Source organism: Cygnus olor, chromosome 2, assembly GCF_009769625.2.
Source record: "Cygnus olor isolate bCygOlo1 chromosome 2, bCygOlo1.pri.v2, whole genome shotgun sequence".
Classification (NCBI taxonomy): domain Eukaryota; kingdom Metazoa; phylum Chordata; class Aves; order Anseriformes; family Anatidae; genus Cygnus; species Cygnus olor.
In genome coordinates this window covers 98,013,600-98,039,027 of record NC_049170.1, presented here as the reverse complement: position 1 = coordinate 98,039,027, position 25,428 = coordinate 98,013,600, and the positions used below count along the sequence as shown (strand labels likewise).

The window sequence follows — 25,428 nt, the reverse complement described above, 5'->3', positions numbered from 1 at the left end:
TAATATAGAGCAAAACAGTAATAGAAGTAAAAAGCAACGATGGTAGTGTCAATTACCATCCCCATAAATTCAGCAAGAAAAATCTGTCATATGAAAACAAAATTCCTGATGGAATTACTAAACATATTCATAGGGAAACAGTTTGCTTAAATCAATGCAATAATAAAACAAATAAATCAAACATCAGGAAGAAAACTGAATCCCATAAGAAACTTTAGATTCTTAGTTGACAAAAGCACAAAGTAAAGGGCCCCAGTAGCACATCCAGGCAGCCCCAAGACTCCGTGGCATTGAGGGAATGTCAACCTCAATAAAAAAAAAGTGACCATAATTTACACAACTCATCTCTTAACTAAAGACATACATACCTACTGTTTCGGTTGGATTTTAGCTAGTGTCCTTGGATACAGTATGCTCTTAGTCAGAGGAGATCTAGGAAATTATTAGGAAATCCCAGAGATGTTAAAGTAAATCTAGGCATAAAACAAAAGTTCGTTTCTGCCTTTGAGCCAACCATCTGTAGGAACAGTGCTTTAGATGTCTTCTCTTAATATTTTAGCATCTAACCTCAGCTATTTCAGGTCCTTTGAAACTCCATCCCACTCTCCATTATTACAAACCACATTATATATACACTTCTAAATATGTTAATAAATGTGCTCTCATATAGACAGGAGGTCACATCAGACATTTTCTATATACTAACAAACCATTGGTATTAGATTATAAATACTAAGGTTTAAAAAAGAATTAAAAACCACTTTTTTTCCCCTGCTGAACACTTGTGAGCTGTACCATAGTCCTAAATGTGACTCAATGCTATACGACGAACAATGGTGACAAACTGTATAAAACAGCGGCAGTGATCGATGGTACTTTGCACAATATCTGCTTTTCATTAGCAGCATTCTAAGAGTGAAAAACTGCTTGCACAGTACCAAGCCTTGTACCAGTTCGTGGGAGTTACTGCTATTAAAAAAAGAGAAGAAAAGAAAGAAAAAAGAATTCACAAACTTTTTACAGGCTCAAATAGCAAAATAAAGTCACTTTTTATGTGATGAAGAGCACACTCAACAAGAAGAAATATTAGTTGTAAAGGGTAAAACTATAGCACGATAAAGGCACACAATCTGAAATATTGTATGAACACATTTTTCCAAGTGTAAACTGGGGATGTTCCTCTCTATCCACCCAGGATGCACAAGAAAGAGGAAAACCACCACTTCCAGAATAATTTACAGAGCCTGTGAGTGATGTGTTAGGTCACGCCAGGACCATGACAGGGCACTACACCTACACCAAACACGCACATTCCCCGTTACCCTAAGCGCAGGTGCAAGCCTGGGAAGCCAGGCAATACCTCGCCTCCCTTTTGCGAGCAGAGCCCCAGGGCAGCCCAAGTCCTGCCAAATCCCTCGGCACCCTGCTGGTGCCTGGAGCAGCCTCGGTGCTGCCCCAACCTGCGATTCGCAGCCGTGTGCGTGTGCCCGCATGTCCGAGCCAGTGTGCATTTCTGAAATAGACACAACAACCCTGCCTCAATTTGTTCGGCAGAAAGTTTTCATTTTTCTACCTCGTAGGAAGCTGTGGAGACAGCTCACAAATGGTATAAAATGCTCCATAGGCAGGAAATAGCTGTGTTATCTCTGAAAATGAAAGGTCATCTATTTTCCAGGTAAATGCTTCAGGGGCATTTCTGTATCCACAAGCTGTGGCTGTCTGGCAAAATAAGAAGTCTCTCCTATCAACACACTCTACGCTATCTGTGTGTGTCCTTTGGAAATACATAAATAATGCAATCTATTTATAAAGCTCTTGTAATTTGGTTCAGTTCTCAATTTAGGATGTAGTCAGTTGTGGTGAAATCACAGACTTTGGTTACCTGGAGAAACTTGGGTAACTGGTGGAGCCTTCCAAGGGGGGTCACAGGCTCCAGGAGTGCCGTGTGCTGGAAGAGGTAACTAGAAAATTGCCCATGTGTCTCCAGATTGGTGTTCATAGATTAGCGGACACACCTAGACAGGGTGCTGAGCACACCAGCAGGCTCTGCAGCCTCTTTCCGCCGTACACCCAGAAGTTTATCTGCCAGCATTCGAGGTCAGCTCTGCTACAGGGCAGCTGTCGCCTGGGCTCAGACTGCTGGAAAATTGCTCAGTTGTGAGAAAGAGCTGCAAGAAGCCTCCAGGGCTGGCTGGCCGCAAGTCACGGTTTTGTGACACCCTCAGTGACACTACAGGGACAGCCGTGCCTGGTGGTCACCGGATGGTGTCCAACCCTGACAGCCATCCCTGCTCCTGCTCTGCTCCGCTCCTGGGGCACTGCTGGGCTGAAGCTCTCCGGTGTGAGGTGCCAGCCCCGCTGTCACCCAGGGTCCCAGCCTGCCTCCCCTGCCTGGGCAGGCCAGTCCTGCTGCTCCCTTGCAGCCTGGAAGCGTCAAAATGCAAAACAAGACAAATAAACCAAACCAAAACCAAATACAGTTATTGTGGAGTCCTCCTTTGTTATCTTTGGCTTTCAGACACCGCTGAAAGAAAACTAATCAGTGTCCAATCTGATAAGTGCAAGAATAATAGAGGATTCCATCTTGTTTCCATCTGCAACTGTGGTTTACACAAAGTTGCTTCCAGTATGTGAGTTATCCTAACTACATAAATAAAATGAGACACTTAGAGAGGGGTTGAACCTCTAGGATATCCCTTCCAGCAGCAAAGAAGCCCACTGGGGATAGTATTACCTGAGAGATGAAAGCAACAAGAAAGCAATCACGTGGTGATTAACCAACCAAGAGATTTGCTTCTTACAAAACGTACGCAGTTCCTAACTAGGATAGAAGCTTCCAATTGCAAAAGCCTAAAGCTCTGACTGCTTGCCTTTCAGAAAGTGTCATAAAGAGGCATTTACTGAAACAAATTCCCTCCTCCCTACCCACACCTCCTCCTGACAATCCTTCTTGTGACATTAAGACAGGCCCATCAAGCAACAAAGAAATCAAGAGAGACCTAATGTTTGGAACAGAAGAACATCCCCCCATTTCTGAATTCAGAGTTTTTTATTCTGACAAGGAAAATATTTTCGTTGTGCCTGAAAGGAATAAAATTAAGGACCATGTTTTCTTTGCAGGTGGCTGACACAACTTGGTTGAAATCTGTAATTGTCAAATCATCCTGTGCTTCTACTGATGGTATAAGTAGTGTGTTGCACTGCATACAGAAAATGAGAAGATACAGGATAACTTGACTTGTAGCTGTAAAACACTGCTAGCTTGGCATTTAGTTTTTCTAATATAAATCTGACTTACGATTCATAACAGTTTGACTAGAAGATTGCAAGTTGAAGTCATGCTGGTTACATCTTTTTTTCTTTTCACTGTCAGGCTTGCCACACTTCATAAAAAGGCTTCAAGCTTCCCACATACGGTAGGAGTGAACTGGAAGAGCAGTCCGCCTCTCACTAATGTACTGTGGGTGAAGTTGTAGGGGGCAGGCCGAGTGCTAACGATCACCACCACCCACCACCACCAGCCAGCAGAAAGACTGCTTAATCTTTAGCCACCGTTGTGCTCACACTGCAGTATAGATCTGCTCATTTTCCTGAAGATTATTTCCACTGGTCTCCAAGTCATTACAAGCCATCTATCTTCACACAAGTGGCAGGGCCTGAGACATCCACCCCAGTTCACTTGGACGTAACATAATTGCATGGGTACAACCAGATCTCAACTTTGTTGAGCCATTCTGCACCTGTACAGCACTGTCAGTACAGCCACTGATACACCTGAGACAGTGTGCAACACAACTACTTTTGCACCTTTTTGTCACCACTAATCTGCATGCACACACACACAAATTTGAGGTTGTTGGTAAATGCCAGCCTACCTGCTGCCTGAATAAAGGTAATTCCTTTAACAAACTCCAAGCAAATGCATAAATGTCAGCAAAAGGTAAGGGTGGATGCACTCCAGTGCAGCAGCACCGTGGCCCTGATCAGTGCACCAGGTTACCTTCTGCCAGTGAAGCTGCTCACAGTGGGAAGAAAAAGCTTCTCCAACAGTAACAGAGCACGAGCATTAATAACTCGGAAATAGCAGCAGGTTTAGCGAGCTAGCTCAAATATGCCTTGAACGGTAGCCAGAGAACGACTCAAAATGAAAAAAAAATAAAAAAGAAACAGAGCTAAAAGGTCAGTGATTGGAAAAAGGAAAGTTATTTGAAGAGACTGTCTTTTCATGTTTTGTAACACCAGCTGAAAAAGAGCAAGAGGCTCTGCTTTTGAAAAAATGAATACCATTGCACTTGAATGCTGACTGGAGAGATGCCAGTGATGCCAGCGATACCAGAGAAAACAGCTACAGCAATGTCTTTTCCTCCTCTACAGAAAGCCTCTTTGCCTTACACAGTTTGTAAAGTCTTAAAAATATGACTGAGTGAAACTCTTCTACTTCTGAAAAGGCGCATATGTATCAGGGACTACTGGCTTCACCCGTCTGACAGGAATAGCTCAGTGTCATGATTCAGAAATGAGCTGATCCCTGCTTGGAAAAAGCTATGGGAAACACATGGAAAACACATTCCCCCACTTGGAAAACACACTCCTTAAGTCTTTCCTGCATCCACTAAACCCAAACTGTAAACTGGTCAAGGCTACTGGTTGCTGTAAATCTCAAAAATAAAATACAATAAACAAAATAAAATAAGAACAGCCTCTTCCATACCCCCAGTGATCTGAGAGTAGGAAAACTGCCTTTCCTGTTTATTTTTTATTTTTTATATTTGATGTATTCAGATTATATAGCTGTGCTGACACTATGGGGCAGGATGTGAGCTCTGAAGTCCTGTCATCAGCCTGAACGTTCAGGTTTCTGTGAGATGGAAACACAGACATAAGCAATCAGAATTGGGAAGGAAGGGACTGCATGCACATGAGTGCAGGGAGAAGCCAGCACACAGACACAAGAAAGAGCTGGAAAGTGTCCCTGGGGTCCTGCAGTTTAGAGGCATCCTGTGCGTCCGGTTATTCCTCCACTCCAAAAGAAGAGAGAAACACTTCTTTGTTTTTAATAGTCTGCATATAAATCATTCAGCAAGAAAGAATTGTAAAGTACAGAAATAAATCTTTAGATTCCAGGACCGGCTATGTGCTTGATCAGCCAACTTTCCTACCCCACTTGGGACGCGAACACTCTGGTATTGTGTCCGTCAGAAGCAAGCATCTGGAGAGGACTGAGCCAAGCACTCAGAGCTTTCCACCCATGATCACGGTCGGTGTGAGAGACACATGCCATGAATTTCAGACTGAGATCCAGCTGCAGGAGGAGGAGGAGGCGCCACTCACCCTCTGTACCTGGTTCTTTTGCTTCTCCTCTCCTCCTGCCTCACACAGGCATAACAAAATCACAGTTCCCTAAGTTGATATGTCCCTTCTCGCAGCTTGCAATGCAATGCATTCACCTGCAGCAATTTATAAGCAAGTGGTCTCTAAAAATGAAAATAAATATTTTTCTAAACATTGTGCAGTTACTGCCTTAAACCACCCCCTTCTTGGAAAAGGCTTTTGCATTTGAAGACAAACACTGGTAATTGCTAGTGAGCAAACTTTCAGCTTTGTCACTGGTATCCCAGGTTGTTTTGGCAGCAAAGTCTAATGGAAATTAAAAGCAAACAAGCAAAATGTTTAGTCTCCCTACTCTGAAAATGGCCTGTGTTTGAAATGGGGTGTTTGGCGGGGCTGGCAGTAAAGCAACGGCTGTTGAGTTTTGCTTTTGGGGCAGGTTTTGCTTAACCAGCCCCTCCAAAGAGATTGCAGCGTGCTCAAAAATGCGGTAGTAGCAGAAGTACAAAATTAGGGCTTAGCCAAGTGAAACTGGATGTTACAGATGGCTGCTGTACATGTGCTTCTACCCATCTCACTTGGCTGTCCCTAGTATCGTTTTCACAAAACTCCACACAGCTAGTGGCACTATTTCCAGTCAAACTGAGAAGTTTAGTGGTGTCAGTATTTCACCTTTCAGCTTCAGCTCACGTACAGCCATACCTCAGTTATTTTGAGCTTCAACTTGTCCAAAAAAACCCTGTACAGACTCCCAGATTTCAAGTTATTTTGCATATCTGAGCTCCCAGACCATGATATTGGCGGAGCGTTCATTACTTATACTTGCATGATCCAGATTCTTCTAGTCCTTCCCTTCCATTTACAATTTTGTTCTTAGAGACTGAGCTGTGAAGGTAGAAATGTTTTAGGATATTCTGTAGAGCTCACATCTCTGCTTAGTGTTCTTCATTATTTACAACACATATGGTTTATGGTTTTTCAGATACTTCTTCCAGAGCATTAAAAAAATTTACCTTGGGTATTTCAGAAAATCCACCCACATCATGGAAATTGATTGCTTAACTTTTTGATTATTATTATTTTTTAAATTTATTTTGTATCAGTTTCATACTCAAACAGATAGGATAACATGTTGTCAACTTATCATGCATTTTCATCTGTGTTATTTACATTTCAAATCTGAAGCAAGATACTAACCCACAAGACTCAAAATACATTAAGAAAAAGGAAAAGAAGGTCAGCAGTAGACTCGGACCCTAAACCTACTTGTTTGCATACTGAAAGAACCTTGCAGCAGGATGCCAGGAAGAGTGGATGTGCTAAATGCCCATCACAAAACAACCAAAACCAGCATGGATTTGTCCCTTGGGATCACAGTTATGCAGCACTTTGATGCTACCTAAAAGACTCATTAGTGGACATGTTCTCCTCCAACAGGAGGAAATAAGATTGAGAAGGGAGAAATGCATGTGGCTTTCATTCAGCAGGTATCACAAAGCACAGCTTGTGGTAGACCCTTCAGCATGTGATCACTAAATTCAGCTATAGTGGTTTAAAATTTCCTTTACTGCCCATAAGATATTTCCAAGTCAAAAACTGAAGACTCTGTGTCCAAGGCACCTCCACCCAGGCCTGCTAGGTGAATAAATATGTAGTTGATGGGAAAGAGAGAGGAAAAAAACAAAACAAAACAAAACAAACAAACAAAAAAACAGAACATAAGACAATGTATAAAGAATATCAAATCAAATATCAAATTGTTATGTCCCTATTTCCAGCCTCGGGCACTCCAGCAATGCAAACTCCAACAAAGTGCATTTCCTTATTATGAACGGCTCAAAGCCAACTGTCAGCCAGCCTCTTTCGCTACTAAAACTCCACTGCGAGGCTCTACTTTAATAAAACCCAGACTTCAATTTTCATTTTAGACAAGATATAACAACACAGGAAATTTGCAGCAATTTCGTTTCTATGAAGAAACATTTAACCGCTGTGCAGAGGAGCAAAGTTCTTGTTAAAAATCAACTACCTCATTAGAAGTGCAGACTACCAATGTCTCAATCTACCCAGAGCTTGATTTCAGACCAAGGAAGCTTCATGCACACATCAGCCTGATTTGGCTGGGTTTAGTATCACAGAGGGGTTCTGAAGCAGAGTAGGACGTACCACAGGTCGCATACAGTTAAAAGCTGATACTGGATTTTTCTGGATTAGTAAAAGCACAACAACAGATGACAAATAAGATGCTTTAACAGAGCAAAAGTTTTCTAAAACCAGCACCAGCAATAAGGACAGATTCCAGACATATTAATGGCCCAAGACTTCAGATATGACTCGAGACTGAAATTCATTCCCTTTCCTAAATAGTGAACATAAACCTGAAGCATAGATAAATAGTATAAAGTAAAAAGATGCTCCTTGGTCTGAAGATGGCAAGCTGGAAGCAGCATCAATTTAATGAACAGGGAGAGAGGAATAAAAAACACCAAAACAACAAAACAGTAAAACTAACAAACACAAGGAATATTAGCTTGAGGCCCACACCAATGGCTTATGAACCACGGACAGGTGCAGAACTCTGTTCAGACAGCTGAATTCTCTACACACTGTCCATTAAAATGAAAAGCAATCTTTGACATGTTCAATGTTGTGCACTCACAAACCTCAACATTATCTCACGAAAATGGCACTTTCAATTTCCTTAGCTGTTGGCTAATCCAGATACTGCTTCAGCAGACGTATTAAGAAAGATAAAAAGATGCTAACACATTAAGTTTCACCCAGTTTACAACTGTGATTTCTCACGTAGCATCTCCGAGGCCATGCACTGCGTGTGAACACCCGTTAGGATGTCACTTGTCACCCTTCATCCAGTTCGCCGCTCCTTCCTCCCCATCTTCCACAACTGCCAAGAGCCAGAGGAAGGCATCAACCCCAGCCTAATAAGCACGTAGTTGTATTCATGATTTGCAACACAAAGGTTCAGAACCGGCATGTTTGCTTAAGATTACAGCCTCTTTTGAGATTTTAATAGGGTGTGGGCATTGCTCTAGCAAAAAAAAAAAAGTAATTTAAATGTAAGCACCTGATCTTAATTTTAAATCCGTGTAATTTGCAATCTTCTATTCTTCCTTTTCTAGGATGAAAAAATTAGGTAACGTGAACATCCAAAGGAACGCAGAATATATATTTGTGTGTGCATTGTACTGCTGTCTAACTGAGCAACAGTTGTGTATCCTACACATACATGTCTATACATATAAACATAATATTTGTTTCCAGATTCAAAGCAAAACTACTGAACGGCTTTACTTAACATTTTTAGATATTCTCAGGTTAGCTGATTCCTTTGCCCTTTGAATATATACATATTCAAGCCCTGTAAATTGGCCAATTGGTCTATTACATGCTTAGGAAACAGACGGCAAGCCTGTACTGCTTTCTTTAATTTTCAGCTTTTCAGAGATGCCATGTATTGCTAAAACCATTTAATAAAAGTTCTGTTGATAATCATAAAACCAAGATACCTAATCCCACATTATTAGATGCAGCTACAGAGGCTCAGTCACAGTAGGTTAAGAAGATCTGTGAATTACAATGTACAAGTGATCTGTGGTTTGTGAAATGTACTTTAGGGTGCAAATACTTCGGTGATATTTTATAGCAGAAGTATTTTTTATCCCTGCTGGCACAATCTTAATGAAACAATTCTGATTCCTAAGCAATTGCAAATAAAAACAGCCTGTCTAGTAAGCAGATTAAAGACACAAGGTCAGACTCCAATTTTAATTTAGATTTAAATTTCTTTCATTTGTTGAGCAGACATGCAGGGATGATGATATTTTCAGTACTAGAAAGTGTGACCAACTTGTTACAGAACTTACCTAGTGTTGTATTTATAATTTATTTTACCGTTGAGAAAGGGACTGTGCTTGTCTGCGTTCTCATTCTCTGCATTTTAGGCCCAAAATCTGCTTAAAGACTCACAGACTATGCAGACTTCTATCAGAAAAGAATATAGTTTGTTAGAAGAAGCTTTTTACATGAAACTTTCTGTTTCAAGGATGAAGTCTCAAGTTTTGACTAGAATTTGTTATTACAGCAGAACGGTCACAACAGCCCCATGCAGTGCTATTAACCCAAGTCATCTCAATAGTAATTCATCTGTCCAAGCCTGGAATATTTGCTAGCACGTGGCTTGCAGGATCTCACATGTGGGATATATCCTGTCAGTTTGTTACAAATAAAAAATGGCCTTTAAAAAATACGTATACCTAACTAACTTTAAAATTGACTCTTAACATAGGGACTTTTTTTTTTTAAAAAAAAAAAAAAACACAAAACAATTCAGGGATGCAAGGGGTGATGGAACGGGTAAGACTGTGTAGCATAGTTGTGTTAATTGTGGTAACACCCAGGTTAATAACCAAGGAGAACTTCGGGTGTTTGTTAGGAGAGTAGCTGCTAGAAAGCAACTGAGATAGATTTGACCCCTGGCAGCAAAGAAAGACCACAGTGTAAAGAGGGGGAGAAAATAATGAAGAAAAGGAATGAAGCAGCCAGATGGAAGGACACAAATGCAGCAAAAGAAGGTCTGACAGAGAGAAATGGAGCAGTAGGTGAGAAGAACATGTGGGGAGCAAAGCAGAGGGAAAAGACTGGTGATACATGAGAGTGGACAACAGCAATATAATACCATAGTCACATAGTGGAACAATACATTGGAGAAATGACCTAGAGCATAAGAAAAGCCCAGCTGGTAATTCACATTCTGTTTACACCAGGAGGGTTTTAAACCTGATTAATGCAAAAGTGGACAGAACAGAAAATGGATTGAAAAGAACAAGAAGCAGGCAGGTGACATCTTTGGAAAAAAATCTGTCTTAATCTGAAAAAAATCTTAAACGTATTTTTGCTGCAGTCTATTCCACTAACATCAGGGATGCGACAACAGATTATGGTTGTATTCCCTGTCTGCCAAATCAGTTGAATTTGAGATCCTAACACAAAGGTAATATACAAACTCTGACTTTTCTCCTCTGAAAGAAATGATGACAACCAGCAATCCCATTGTGCTTTGTTGCTGCATAATTGTTAAAGAAATGCTTTCCGACGCCCTGTGAGAGGGGGTACTATCTCGAAAGCTCAAAGGGATCGTTCATTTGATCGCTAAACATAGTGTTATTCTAACCACTCATGCACTCAGAGAATGCCTCTATTCTCATGTTCCCCTGGGAGTTGAGATCATCTGAGATATGCCGGCTATCAAATATAAAGGCTGAGGTAGAACCGCGGGCAGGATAGCTTAAGTGAAAGCTTTTCAGAGACCTGGAATTCATCTTCTGCATTGTCTGATGACAGCTGAATTTGCAGACCACCAGACTAAGTCCGAAGGCGCGAGTGTACAAGAGAGCCTTTATGTATGGATTTCACGTTTGAGAGCTTGTGTGTCGAATAGCGCAGCAGTTTTAAGAATGACAAAATTGATACAGATGTGTTTTAAATCTCAGATACACGTGTCTTTCCCCAAAGCCATGGGCAGAAACCCGTAGGTGCCTTTTATCCAAGGCTGTTAGTGCAAGCAGATACTAACATATAAGACAATACATAAATAAATATCTCTACTCTCAAAAAACATGCACCAGGCTAAAAAGCTGCACACAGATAACGCAGTTAACAAAGCACAAGGTTACTCCATGCTGTCTTATCCTACCTTCTCCTACAAATATACTTCATTTTACTTGCAACCTTTTGAAGTTTGTTTTACATTATTTCATTTTTCAAGTCACTAAGATGGTCTTGTGATGCATTTTTGATTCCTGAATTGCTTTGTTAAAAACACTGTTGTTCACCAGTAATCTTAAGTGCTCAGCCTCTTACCTGTACATATATTAATAAAATAATAATAATAAAAAACCAACAATCACCACCTCTGATCCATGTCATTTTAGCACAAATAGCATATAAGCAAGAACTCCAGTCAGTACTACTACGTAACAAAGTCTACAGAAGACTGACACACTTCCCAGTTTTTAATGGAGATAAAGCAATTGTCTATGCATCTCCACCGTGTGCATATTACCATCCTCAATTAACACACAAAACAGCCTAGATTCCACTGTGAATTAAATAGATACATATGCAGTGCATTAAATGAGCATAAACACAGCCTGACAAAATCCCCCTATCAATCTAAATTCTCCCTTTCTTTTTTTTCCCCCCTCCAGTAACATGGCTTACTAACTAACTCGTGTGCAAATATTATCTTGAAAATAAATGTACTGTTGTAATCATGACATTTCAAGAAGATCTGAAGGACTCTTAAAAACCTACACTTCGTGCAAATAAACTGCAATTTTCAGAAAGCTGTGACCTCATTAAAACTTCCATGTCCAGGAAATTTTGGGATACTTCACTCACATTAAAATATAATTATTTTTATACATATTTTCTTCTAAAATTATAGATCAAACAAAATTACACATTTCAGATCTCTTCTGTACAAAATTCTGAGACCCTTCATACCAAAATCCTTTTTAATCATTAATTTAAAAAGCCAATTAAAAATAAGCAAAACCATCATATGGATCAAATGTTGCTGTACTTCCTCAACGAAAAGAAGTCTGTTAAATTAAAAGGGCTATATTTGTATTTAAATCAGAAAATCTGAATTATGAATCTGGCCCTAAAAATATTTAAGTCTTTATGTAGCAGTTGTGCATCCCAGCTATGTCAATACACGCAGACTAATATAGATGGTGGGGAAAATGCTTTAATTTTAAATAGTTCCCTGTGTCCAACCAGCTTATACTCAGCATGCGCATGAATGAAGACATAAGCCTTTTCTCACACTCCATTCCCGATAAAAAACACAATTATGATATGCTGAAAAACACAGGCAGCCCACTAGAAAAGTCAGATATTTGTGTACGTCAATAGTGATTTATTACAAAGAGGCCGGGAGCCATGATAACTAGCCAAAGCAGCGTGCAGTTTTGAGCAGCATGCTGATTTCAAGACATTGACTTACTTTTTCTTGAGGGAACAGCTCTGCGTGCTATCTTTTTCTTACTTTCTTTTTACTGGAATCTCAAAAATAACTTCCAAGAACATTCAGACTCAGAAATCACATAATAGGCACCTAAACTTTAAGTAGAGCTAAAAAGGGCCCTTTTACAGGGGACGAAAGAAAAATTTATTAGAAAAGGCCTCGTGTTTTCACCGTAGGAGACATTTGTAATGAACGCATACGTTAAACAAAAAAACCCCGTGGGTGGAAAAAATGTAACTCAAACTACTAAGGCATTTTTCAACCCTTATAATTACTTACAATTGGAGGAAAAATTGCGAGTCAATATAAAAAGATTGTTGATTAGATGAATAGGAAAGAGAAATTATTTAACGGTTTGCCTTCAGGGAAAACTGACTGGCAGAGCTATATTGGTACAGGGAGAACAGTGTGGCTGTAACTGTGTCCAGAGGAGGAAGAGCATGTACAGAGGGTGCTAATGAAGCACTCATGTAATCAGAGTAATTGTGCTGCTGTGATTGTGCTACTGAGTTTTCCCAGGCAGAACAGGCTTTATGCTCCAACTGCAGTTCACCTGCAAAAACCGCAGCACTTTGATTCTTGTACTGCAGTTAGAGAGCAACAATCTTCTCGGTGCAAAAGCAGTTTGGTGGAGGAAGTACTTACTCTGAGAAAGGGGAATCAGCTGTCACAGCCGCAGAGTGCCTTTCTTATATTCTTTATGTTTATCGATCTACAGGATGAACGAGGTCCTAGTCCTCAGCTAGGTGCTTCTGCAGGATGAACAACAACTGAGATAATGCTAGAATGACTCTGCACTTGGACTATAATACTTTAGGAATAGAGGAGGAAATCATGGACAATATTTCAAGGTATATTCCTGATTCTGCTGAAATCTGGGGAAGTTCCTCTGTTTAGTTTTGTTAATCATTGTCCCCTAGTAAGGTGGAGGACAAATTTTTCCACCAGGCAGTTTTCCAGTCACTCAAAAATAACACAGAAATCAAAGGATGGCCTGAAAGAAAGTAAAAGGCAACAGAATAACATTACTAATGTGGCAAAGTCCTGCTCATTCCATAACCTTATCTTAGGAAACTGAAAAAATGGAACATTTCAGACCTGACGAATAGGTGACACAGAAGAAAGCAAAACTACATCACATCTAGAACTACTCCAGCTCGAATAGGCTTCGCAAAAAATCCAGTCCACTTACAACAATAAACGTCAGAAGTGTACTTCAAACTTAGCCCTTCAGCAGTTCACAAATAAAATTTTCTACTCAATAGACTGCAGCTCCCCTAATCCACTTAGTCCCACAGCTACCCGTTCGACTTTGGGTTGCAACACATCTACAGACAAGGAAATGGAAATGTTCGTTCTGCCTGAAGCTGCCTCGGCAGCATGCAGGATGTCTGATGTGACAGATGGTTTTCTCAAGTCTGCTAGCTAGGTCGAGAAGTTCACCCCCCATGGACCTAAGATCAGCATCTGCCATGTTAAAAACTCAGATATAATCACTGCATAGCTGTTGAAATCAGCAGAGTTACTGTACTGAAAAAAAAAAAAAAAAAAAAAAGGAGCTCGTGCTTAGATAAGGCAAGTAAGAGTCATCACATCCTGATTAAATAAGTGGGATTCCCTGAATATTTCAGGGCAGAAAAGTTTCTCGAATGTTCAGTATCTGTTTTGGAAGCATCGATGTTTTCATTTTGTCTCCACTGATTTCAGCGAAACCAAGTCTATTTATACTAATGTTATGTGGTGACTTAGTCAGGTGTCCAAAACCTATCATTCTTTTGCTCCAAGAGGCATATTCAATCACTTTTCCCCAAACAAAGATTAAAATGAAAATCTTATTACAGATCTTTCACAACAAAAATCAGAACTCTTGTGAATTTCTTTTATCTGTAGCCAATTTCTGTGGCAGTCACTTGAGACGAAAAGAGATCTAGAAGTATTTTTGCAACAGCAGCCATACACGTGTTTGTTTAAACAACTGAGTTTCGTCTCCAAAACACTGATTTCTCTTGCAATCCTCCTTGTTAGCACTACCACAGCCACTGTTAGTTCTCCATGGTTAATATCTCACACAGCAGTAATTTTAAGATGCTGCAGCAAGGAATAAACAAAAACAAAAACCAAGCCACCACGGATGACAGCTACTAAATATCACTCAGGCTAATTTAAAGTTCCTGTTCAGATGGAGATGCATTCCATCCAGCAGAAAAAAATGGTTCCTTCTAATTAAGTAAGAATATTAAAAGGTCTCGAGAAAGCCAAGCTTTTTATTGGCTTTTCATAGGGGAGGCTCTAGAGAGCGAGCCTGCTCTCAGCAGCGCAGAAAAGAAAGAGCAGCATTATCGTGGCTGTTCACTGCTGCTCGCAAGGCTTGGAAGCCACTGCAGTCTTGTCACTACCAGGATGTTTCTGTACAAGTACCAGTGTGTGCACACACATAAATACTAGTCCTTTTCAATTCTATTTTCCCCATCAAAAATAGATACCTCAGATGTGAATTTCTGCTGTGGGGCTCCTTGTCAGCGCTTAAAGGGGTACTTGTCGTGCCCACAGAGCTGAACTAGGCTGCAAGTGCTGCCAAGGTGTGTGTTTTAGGATGTTAAGCCACACCATAGACAGCTTGCTTGAACTATAGCTTTGAGTACGGACTGGATTTGCTGCCTGACACGGTAGTGGAGTCCTGGAGTCTCAGAGCTCTGTGGTACAGAGATGGGAGTGCCAAGGGGAAGCCAACAGGTGCCAAGTCCCACGGCATTTTCTTGTACTCATACAAACACTCTGCATTCCTTCTTGCTTTCACTCTCCAGCTTTCACACCACCATTTGATTCATTTTCAGTCCTGTGGACACCATTACAAATGTCATACATTACACCGAAGCACCATTTAGATTGACTCAGCGTAGAAGTAAGAATATTTTGTCAGTGTCACTTGAGCACCAAAATGACTTGCAAGGGGTGTTTACAATTTGATGTCGTTCTCCAGTGTCACAATCCTTTCACAGAGGGCTTTCTGCTGCTCAGCTTTCCCTGTAATGCTTTCAGATGTACACCCATTACACATCTGCTGGTACTTTCATGAAGAAACAGCTGCTGTCAGAGAGGAGGCAGCTACTACACCCTTCTCACCTCCTTTCCATGCTCTTTGGGCAACAACTTGAGCCTAAAAGAAAGTCCACAACTTTCCATACTCCAGACCACCGCCCCCTTTCAGTAACTGGAAGGTCGGGTTGATGGATTTTTTGGTTTATAAGCTCAACTTGCTATCTCCATATTTTAGTCAAAGTAAATAGAGCTAATTGCAATACTGCCAGTGACTGAAGCTTAAATGGAGGTGTGAGTGGAAGGAACCACTAAGAGCTCCAAGCCAGAACTCAGCCCTATCTAATCCTGACAAGAAATCACAAGGAACTGAAATTTCACCCTATTGATAGCACACTGGATGGGAAGCACAGACTTGATACTGACCTACTGTGGTCATGAGGGCAAGAAATATTTGCCTCCATACCCCCTTTTCCCACTGACTTCTGTCTTCTGCATCTAGCCAGGATAAAAAGTGGTTCAGGATCCCTCCCGTGATGTGTGCTACAGGCAGCCCAGAGGAGCCCAGCCCTGCAGCCAGAGGTTACGTTGGGATACAGTCCCTGGCACGCACCCTCAGCAACGTGCCTACCTTCAACCAGGATAACTGGCAACTGGAAGCCTGAGGAGAATCCATTGTATTCACACAATTCTTGCAATATGACATGACTTTGGCTTAAAGCAGATATTTTGGATTTGATCCAGGAATTACCCCATGAAATTCCTTAATTCTTATTATGCAGGAAGTCAAAGTAGGTGGCTTTAATACTTTTCTGAAGACACAAAAGGATTACCAGTCTCAGTTGACGTTTCCGGGCACGTATTCTCATAATAAATTGTACAAAAAAAATCATCACTCTGGTTTTCTCCTAAGCATTACATCAAAAGTGAGTCACATCATAATTAAACTTTAATGACAACATCTGTTTCAGCTAAAAGGACAGAAGAGTGGTTGACCCGCAGAGGAGTATTCTGCTTTCTTCACTCAAACCAGAACTGAGCATTTATTCAGCCTCAAAAACAAACAAACAAACAAAAACAACACTGGAAATGGGACAACAGCATTATGTCAGCTACCTACCTCAAAATAATGATCTTTCAGAAGCACTTTTAGTTCATTTTCAGATAAAATCCTGCCTTAACCAAACTGGTTGGTACGTAAGGACCAGTGATGGAGAACACTAAGCAGTCTGTTTCTTCTGTGCAAACAGACCACTGCCCTGGGCTGCAGGCTGCTAACTGGACAAAGATGACAAAATACACTGGGAAAGGAGTAACCTGTTTTCATGGTTAGCTAATTAGCAAAAGGCCTCATAATCGCCACACAGCAGCACGTGACATTAGGCCACCCTCAGCCATCCTAACTTTTACATTCAGACACAATGTGTGCTGTGGATAACAATACTGACTCACTCTGAATAAACAAGGGAAAAAAATTCAGCAGATCCTGTACACTGTATAGCAGGCATTAAATTCATGAATAACTCAATTATTGAACTGTTATTGTGCTGACAAATTACAGTGAGAGCACCCTGCCAGGCCAGCACTGCTGAAAGTACAGCAGGCACCACTGGCTCAGGTCTCTGCCCTTGCTAATGAATCTAGTAACAAACCCAGTCCCCAGGAAAAAGAGAAAAACCCTACGCCTCTTTGATGCCTGTGGCTTGTGCGTGGTGCAGATGAGGAAAAAAAAAAAACAAAAAAACATACAGGATCAGACTTGTTAAAATGGTTGTGCACTAATTTTGTGGCAAACATCAGTGCCATGTTCAAAGCAATTTCATGAGTTTAGATGTTACCGTGAAGCACTACATTAATTTACTGGCATATTAACTAGTTAGATGCCCAAGAGCTACCATTACTGTTTAAAGTATCAAATGGCTGCCAAAAAAAAAAAAAAAAGCTTGAATGCTATTATTATAAAAAGAAAATCCATAAAAATGGGTAGTCACCTAATAAGCCATAACCAAACTACAGAATTCATATGAAAATGCAAATATCTGTACTTTATAAAAGCTTCAAACTTGAAAACAGCAACAACAAAAAAGATCAGCCAACTGCTGTCTCTGAAATCCTGTCTCTCTTTTCACCACAACATTTCTCTAGTGCATAGGAAACAGGGCAAGGTTTCCTACACACAATTTGCAAAAAGCGAAGATCTTAAAAGAACAAAATTTCAACCCTTTCCCTGAAAAAAAGCTTTAGGTGGGCACAAAAATGCACCAAAAGGAAAGGTACGAGCAGTATTTATTTCCTACTTCTGAGATGCAATCACTACACAAAAAATGCAAAACAATTTTTTGTTGAAATGCAAATCTATCCTTTCCAGCTCAGAAAATTATTCCAGTCTTTCTGGTGTCATTTTGATAAACCAGTGGTCTCTGGCAGGTCAAGTCTTGCAAGAAACTGAGAAAAGGAAAAAGACAATGAGGACAGTGCGGACAGCTTGAACAACAGAATGATTTTCTACTTTATAATGAAAAACTACAGAATTACAGAAAACTACTAAATTCCGCAATTTCCCTCTCATGCCAGAGGGAATAACTGCACCATGGTTATAACATCTATTTTAGGACAATCTGCTGTCTCACCGGACTGATTTTCTTTTTTCATAGGGTCATAGAATCATTTAGGTTGGAAAAGACCCCTAAGGTCATCTTGTCCAGCCTGTAACCCACCACTGCCAAGCCCACTGTTAAACCATGTCGCTAAGCTCTACATCTACATGTTTTTGGAAGACCTCCGGGGATGGGATGGTGACTCAACTACTTCCCTGGGCAGCCTGTTCCAATACTTCACAATCCTTTCAGTAAAGGAGTTCTTCCTAATAGCCAAACTAAACCTCCCATAGCACAACTTAAGGCCACTGTTTCTCTTGAAAAACTTCGAAAGTTAAAATTTAAACTCATATTCATGTTATTTTTCATCTGAGCTCCCCTATTCTTTGGTATAAAATTGATACAGAGATTAGAGTTGGACAGGTAAAGCAAAGTGGGCTGGTGAATGAAATAAGGGTTGAGGAGGGGGCAGGCCCGGCATTACCTCCTTGACGAGCCAGTACTTCTGCAAATACAGCTGGACAAGTCAAGGCACCAAAATTTGAGCATCACAACCAACCCCAAGCAATCTACTATGAGGACCAGCTACAGCTGTATGATACCGTTTAAAGCTATCCACAAATGTCCCTCTGTGGCTGGAAATCAGCTTGCCATTATTTTGCATTAAAGTCACAGCCTGTGTCCCACAATCAACCGTGTTTACAACAAGAGAAGCTTCCTAGTAAGAAGGTCACTGAACGACAGTAACACCCAGCTTTTAGCAAGTTCCTGACACTACCACATCACCTCCCGAGAAAGGGATCATGCAGCCAGGAGATGCTAAAGTCTTTCCAGCTCCTTCTTTAGCATTTTGCCCCTTCCTTTTTTAAATAGGGGATTGAAAAGCAAAAAAGAACTCAAAAAGCAATAGTGACAATGCCTACGCCTGTCAAAACAAATGGCAATCTCATGGAGACAGAAGTTCTCCCACCTGTGCAGGGTTAGACAAATATCCACAGGAGTATAACGTGTAGGACAGAGCAGCGGGTGTCAGCATAAGCAATGAATCACGGTTAGTCGGGGTCGCTGTGGGATTGTTCTGAATGCACAGTATCGAGCTACATCCCTGAGCTCTGCACACAAAACCTACCTCAGGATCTACCGGCACTGCAGCTGAAGCTGGCAGAACGACAGACGGTGCTTCGTTCAGTGCCACCTGGCCGTACGCAGAATAGAGCCTACCTCCTGCTCAAGTAAAAGGGGGAAGAGAGCTCCACAGTTCTGATATTTTCAGGAAAAAAAGAAGTTAATTTTGCCTCTTTAAAAACAAACAAAAAACACCAAACAAACCACCAAAGAAAAGCACAGTGCAACTCCATGCTGCAAGATCCAGCAGGGATGACTGGAAAGCACTAAGCCACAGGGAACCATGGCCCCTTCCCCAGGTACCATTTTAGAACTGACCTCAGTAGAAATGAAACTTTCCTGTTTGAGGATATCGTGACTTACTGTATCTTGAAAAGTTAGCAATGAAAAGCTGAAGTGTGCTATCAAAGAGAACATGCTGTCAACGTATCACAGTTCCCCCTGAGAGAATTTTTCCTTACGTCTAATTTTATGCTTGTTTAGCCCAGTAGCAAGAACTTTTCTGTACAAACCTGCATTTGTCCAAGTTAATGAATTAAGAGATTGCGCCAAAAGAAGGTACAAACCCCCTAGTCAGGATGACAGTTTGGCCCCCTGCTTTTGCCCCACAGATGTAGAGTCGCAATGGATCTAATAAACTTCTGAATTATCCAGAGATAGTTTATGGTTATCTTTGGAAGCAAAACCAGCAGTCACCTCCTGATCCATTTCTTTAAACACGCAGTACTCTACCCAGCAATATTTTATCTCTCTCCTGTACTGAGTCATTCATGATCCTTTCCGAGTACATACTGGTTGCAACAGAGACCACGTTGACTACGTGCAAGTTCAGCAGAAGTTTGTAGCAGGACAGCACAGTTCTAGATCACAGATGCATATTCAGCGTAGAACAGACAACAGAACTCTGTTGGGTGTCACAAGGAAATCCTTTCAAAGGCCAAACAAAACTAACTCTTGTTAATTCAGAATTTGATAGTTACACATACCATTATCATACAGACTAGATTCCCTTTCTCTTATCCTTATGCTCCATCTCTCCACTCTATCTTTTTGCATTAAAAGTTCATCGCTGTTGAGAATTAGCTCTCCAAAACAGTACAAATCTGACTTTTTTTCCCTTTTTTTTTTTTTATGTATAAAGGATCTGAAACAATGGGGCTCCGTTGCTGCTGAGGGCATTTCAGCCGTATGGCAGCATAAAAATTTTGTAGTAAAGGACAACTAAAGACAAAACCCAAAACAAACAAAAACATCCTCCGAAATGATAGTTCCCGAATGCAACTCATGAAGAAGAAAACAGACATTCATGTTCACTCACCAGGGGCCCCTCCACAGTAGTGGATCAATCTTTACTTGTATTTACAGAGAGCACTATTGGGTCTAGCACACTTGAAAGAGAGATCCACACTTCGTTCTTTATCACCACAACACTTTTAATCAGTGATACTGTGTTTGCATCCAAAACCACACCCAGCTGGTAAGGACAGCAGAAACCACACTTTCTCTAGAAGCAAGTATTTCCAAAAGAAACACTGACATATTCAAGCAGTACAGCTCCCTCAGATATCCTCAGTGTATAACAGCCTCTAGCACTTGCACATATTCCACGCTGTCGACAATACAGAGGGTCCCCTTTCCCTGATAAATCACCTTGTCACCTGGCCCAAGATAATACTAACCTTGGAGAGGGGGAGATAAAGAGATTTCTGCCTGCTTTGCTCAGGCAGTCCGGGCGCTCCGGGGGCTGCTGGGGACTGGCAGTTGCTGCCACCGGGTGGCTCAGTGCAGAGGGACAGCCACAGTGATTTCAGGGGTCCGGACTCCTGTGGGTGCCCGCTGAGCGCTCGTGCACAGTAATACAACACGAGTCGAGGTGCGAGACCCCCCTCTGCGAAGGGAGCTCGGTGGCTGTTTCAGGCTGGAATTGAATCCTTCGCTTCCTTGTGCTAACCTTTCTGTAGGGGGTGGCATTGTCCAGATAAAGCTAGGGAAAGTGATCTTTTGCGCAAAAGAAAGCACAGAAGACGGTGATATATGTGAAAAAGGAAGGCTGCGCTGCAGCCTCCCAAAGAGGCTGGAGGCTATTTAAAATTCCTCGGAAGAGGGTTTCTAGTCAAAGCTGAAGCTATAAATTAAGCAACTCCTGGTGCATACTTGACACTCATTATAATTAGCATCACGAGGGAGAAAGAAAGAAGAAAGAAATGAAGGATGGCTTGAAATAGATCAAGACGGGGAGAGTAAGTGAGCAGGGCCTGTAATCTAACCATTTAAATCACAGGACAACAAATTCCTCACCTATGGAGAGCTGTCTGAAGCTTTTCATTTATCTTCTATACACTGGATATGAATCTCTTAACAAATTGCCCAGAAAGGGCAGGGAAAGGCAGTTACGTACAGCAGTGCCATTCTCGGAGACATAAAACTTGTACCTGCAAAAAACGTCCTCCCTGACTCTCAGGGAGTCTCACACTAAAGTGACTGCCTTTGCACCTTCAGCCTTTGATTTCTTCACTGCAAAAGGGTCAACAAGAACAAGATTATAGACTCTATTTGCACCATACTTGCCAGTTCTTTCCGGCCAGTTTTCATCTAATTTTAGAAAGCAAACCAGCCAGACTTCATTTGTAAATGGTAAAAGGATTGATACAAGATGCTGACCGTTTTTAGAGCTGGAAAGAAATTTTCCTTCTTGTATTGCCAACTTAGCAAAAGTTGATCACTGGCTTATCTTAGATAAGCCATTCAGTTCACAGATTTAGAACATGGAAATATTTCACAATTTGTTAGTAAATCATTAGCTTTAAAGAACACGTAGGACACTGCATGTTGACCTTCTAAAATTAGCAAACGAATTTGTAGTGAGGTTATTACTCTGTACTGCACAGTGATCACTGGACAATAAATTTAAACATACCAATAGTGAACTTCATGTTTTTAATTCCCTAAGCCCCCCTTTTTTCTTTTCTCTTTTTTTTTTTCTTTTTTTTTTTTTTTTTTTTTAAATTTCACAGTCCCCATATGTGATAAGTGCCACAGGTTTGAACAACTAACTGCTGGTTTAGTTCACTACTATTTGGAGCTAGTGATCAGACTAAAGAAGAGGTCTCAGAGCCTCAGAGGCATTGTTTAAAAGCCCGAGATTTCACTAGTAGAAAGAAGTAGACTGAAGTCTCCCTGCTTTGCTGTCTCCATCCGTCTCACCGGAGGAGCACTAGAGAGATCTGAACCGAGAAAGGGCACAGTTTGAGGCGGGCATTATACAGTGCCGTGGGGCGCTGTAACCAGTAGCGCTGGATCTGCTGCAAATAACTGGTGGAGCAGATGTAGAGGAAATGAGGTAAGAGCCTCGCCACTAAGTTAATAAAGTTGAAACCTAGTTCTTATGTCCACTTAAGTCCACTTGTGGATTCTTCAGCCACTGGCATTGTATGATCAGTGTTGGAAGAATTTATGCCAGGAATTCAGGCTCATGTGCTAATCACACTACATTAGCTCATAGAGGAAAGATGATTTTAGCCCAAACCAGTTTAAATGGACGTGCATTGTTTCCACATATAGCAAGAAAAATTTAGTTATACACCCTCCACTCCTTTTGTACCTAGAAAGAACAAAAATAATTCCTTACTGTATACATAAATAGCTGAATCATCCAAAATTTTAAGCTAGTCAGCCTTAATAAAATCCACATGACTTTTGCAGATGTAGAATTTCCACTCCAAAATGTAATGGAGCTAAATATTACATTAACTGACACATCTTCAGCGTTTCCTGTGTTAACTTTTGACTACTTTTTTTTTTTTTTGTGGATTTCCACTACCATAAAATCTATATAAAGTTGGAAAAACGAAGGTTTCCTGCTATTTCTCCCAGTCTTAATTCAGAAGAAGAGGCCAAAAATAGTCTTGTTATTCGATATGAAAGCTATCAGCACAACCCGTGAAAAAAAAAATCACAGCAAGAGGAACTCATCTAAAATCTAGGCCTCCAAGCATCCTCATGTGTCATCAGACAGTCAGTCTATCCTTCTGCCACAAAATGAACTCTCTTATATCAATTTACACAGTTACTTGTCTAACCTGTTTGTAAAGGCCAGCAATGATGAATCTCCACACTTTCTAGATGACGCATGCCAATGTTTCAGTATTTGTTTTAGGATTCCCCTAGCCAACATTTAATTGAGTCTTTCTGCAATTTAAAGAAATGACTGCTTGTTCTATCCATCAGGGACAGAGAAAAGTTCATTTTCCCTCTCACCGCATACATCTTTAACTTTGTTGAAGACTTGCATTCACTCTTTCTCCCCTATAGTAACTAACTACAAATTTTTCTTCAGAGGTGATACATTTCAGTCCTTTGATCACTCTTTCTTTATTTCTTCACCCTTTTCTCCACCTTTCCACGTCTCTGTGGAGTTGTACTGCCCATACTCAGGTAGATGACATGGATTTTAAAGGAGTTATCTCTTCTGTTTTTTGGAGAGAGGAAAAAAAAAACACACCACAAAACAAAACAAAGCCACACCAACAAAAAACACACAAAAACAAACAGATCAGGTAACATTTTCCAATTGTCTGAATAACTCACCAAATACTTCATTGTCCTCTGAAGACTGCTGTGTTAGTCTTGCTGCTTTTGGACTCTCTTTAGCTGCCTCTTCCACCTTGGTTTCAGCATTCTGTAACAAAAAAAATTCTTCAGATTAGGTCTTGTAAAGTCATCAACCAGAAACATTCTTCAAAATTCTTAATTATGCAAGAATTCTTAAGTGAAAACAGAAGCATTAACAGTGAGGGTTTTGGTGTCTTTAGAATTTCTTATATATGTTTTGTAAAACATTGAGGGAAAACATTCTCAGAAAACACGGACTTTTTTTTTTGGTCTGTGTTGAGTTTTTTCCTCTTTTATTGTATTTTATTTTTTTCCCCTCTACTTTCCAGTCATTTGCTCTCAAGCCTAAATCGTTGCATTTTCTCTGCTGTTTCATTATGAAACATTTTCACCACTGTCTTCCTTGCACCTCTACTTAATTTAACATTAAGCAAACTCTCCCAAAAGATAAGCATGGCTACATGTCCTACAACATATTTCTCCTTCCAGTTGACACTTTCTTTTTTTTTTCCTTATAGCTGAATAAAGGTCTGTACAATTTTTAGAGAGGTTCTTTTTCCAAATAGGATGAGCTTTTCCTGCAAACTCTAAGGTCATACCATAGCACTAATGGTGGTAATGTTAGTAAAATTACTGATGTGCCTGGCTGTAACATGTTCTCATATGCCATTGCCTCCTCCTCTCTAATGCTGTATTTTCTTCCACAATGAAAGAGATTTAAAATTATTTCCCATGTGCACAATGGAAAAAAAAGAGACAAGAAACTGGGACTGGGACACTAACAAAAGTAACATTAGAGCACAGTGGATAACTTGGTTGTGTATGTGCGTGTAGATGATATTTACACATATTCAAAACAAAGCTGGGCATCTTTGACATGTTGCTTAGGTGTCTGTCTACGAAATTTGCTTTACTTGTTTATTCACCAAACTCACTGGAGAGAGAACTGAAGTGAAATTCTAATGTCAGTGGCAAGATTCTCACTGAGCTCAAGTTTATAGCGTGCTTACCCATCACCAAAGATCTAGTCTTTGAAAAAAGAAAATAAAATGTTGTTATCAAATAAGACCAAATCCAGTCCATTTTAAGTTGGGAGGGGTGAGGGGGAGGGGGGTGGGGGGGTGAGGGGAGGGGAAGAGAGGGGGAAGCAACACAGAAGAAATGGCATTTCTAATATTAATTTACCAAAAGTGTTTACCTAGAACTTTTCTAATTTAGTTCCCTATCAAACATCTGACTTGGACTTTTGAGTTTCCACTTGAGATTATTTTAATAAATTTCTCAGTGACAGAAGAAGGTTCTGTAACAAGAGCTTTCCACTCATTCAGCAATAAGGTCACCTTTACTGCTATCTCACACTTACTGAGTAGCAACTAGCAATAGGGAGTACGTAACAGAGCAGTTCACAATTCACCCCCTTATTTTACCCAAATTACCAATGTTTATATTTAAATCACATTAAAAGAGCACTACAGGACGTAAGATGCAGGCCTAAAAAAGACATCTAAAATGAGTAGAATAAGAGCAAGATCTTTAAAAACCATGACAGGCTTCTGAGTTTCCATCTTTCCTTCTCATACTTTATTTCTTTCTAGTGACATCTTCCAATGTTGACTTAGTGAGCCAAGGGATCAGAAGACAGTGCACAAATATTTCTCCTTACAAAGCAAAGGTAAGTGA

General features: G+C 40.6%; 1 protein-coding gene across 26 annotated transcripts in view; it reads right to left on the bottom strand.

Moving 5' to 3' along the window:
• Positions 1-25,428, bottom strand: part of LOC121066118 (myelin basic protein) — a 115,576-nt gene that overhangs the window by 36,735 nt on the left and 53,413 nt on the right. For all 26 annotated transcript variants that reach the window (XM_040549498.1, XM_040549504.1, XM_040549485.1 and 23 more), the window contains one exon: positions 23,725-23,815. In XM_040549498.1, the coding sequence (XP_040405432.1) occupies positions 23,725-23,815 (91 nt within the window). The remainder of the gene's footprint in view (positions 1-23,724; positions 23,816-25,428) is intronic.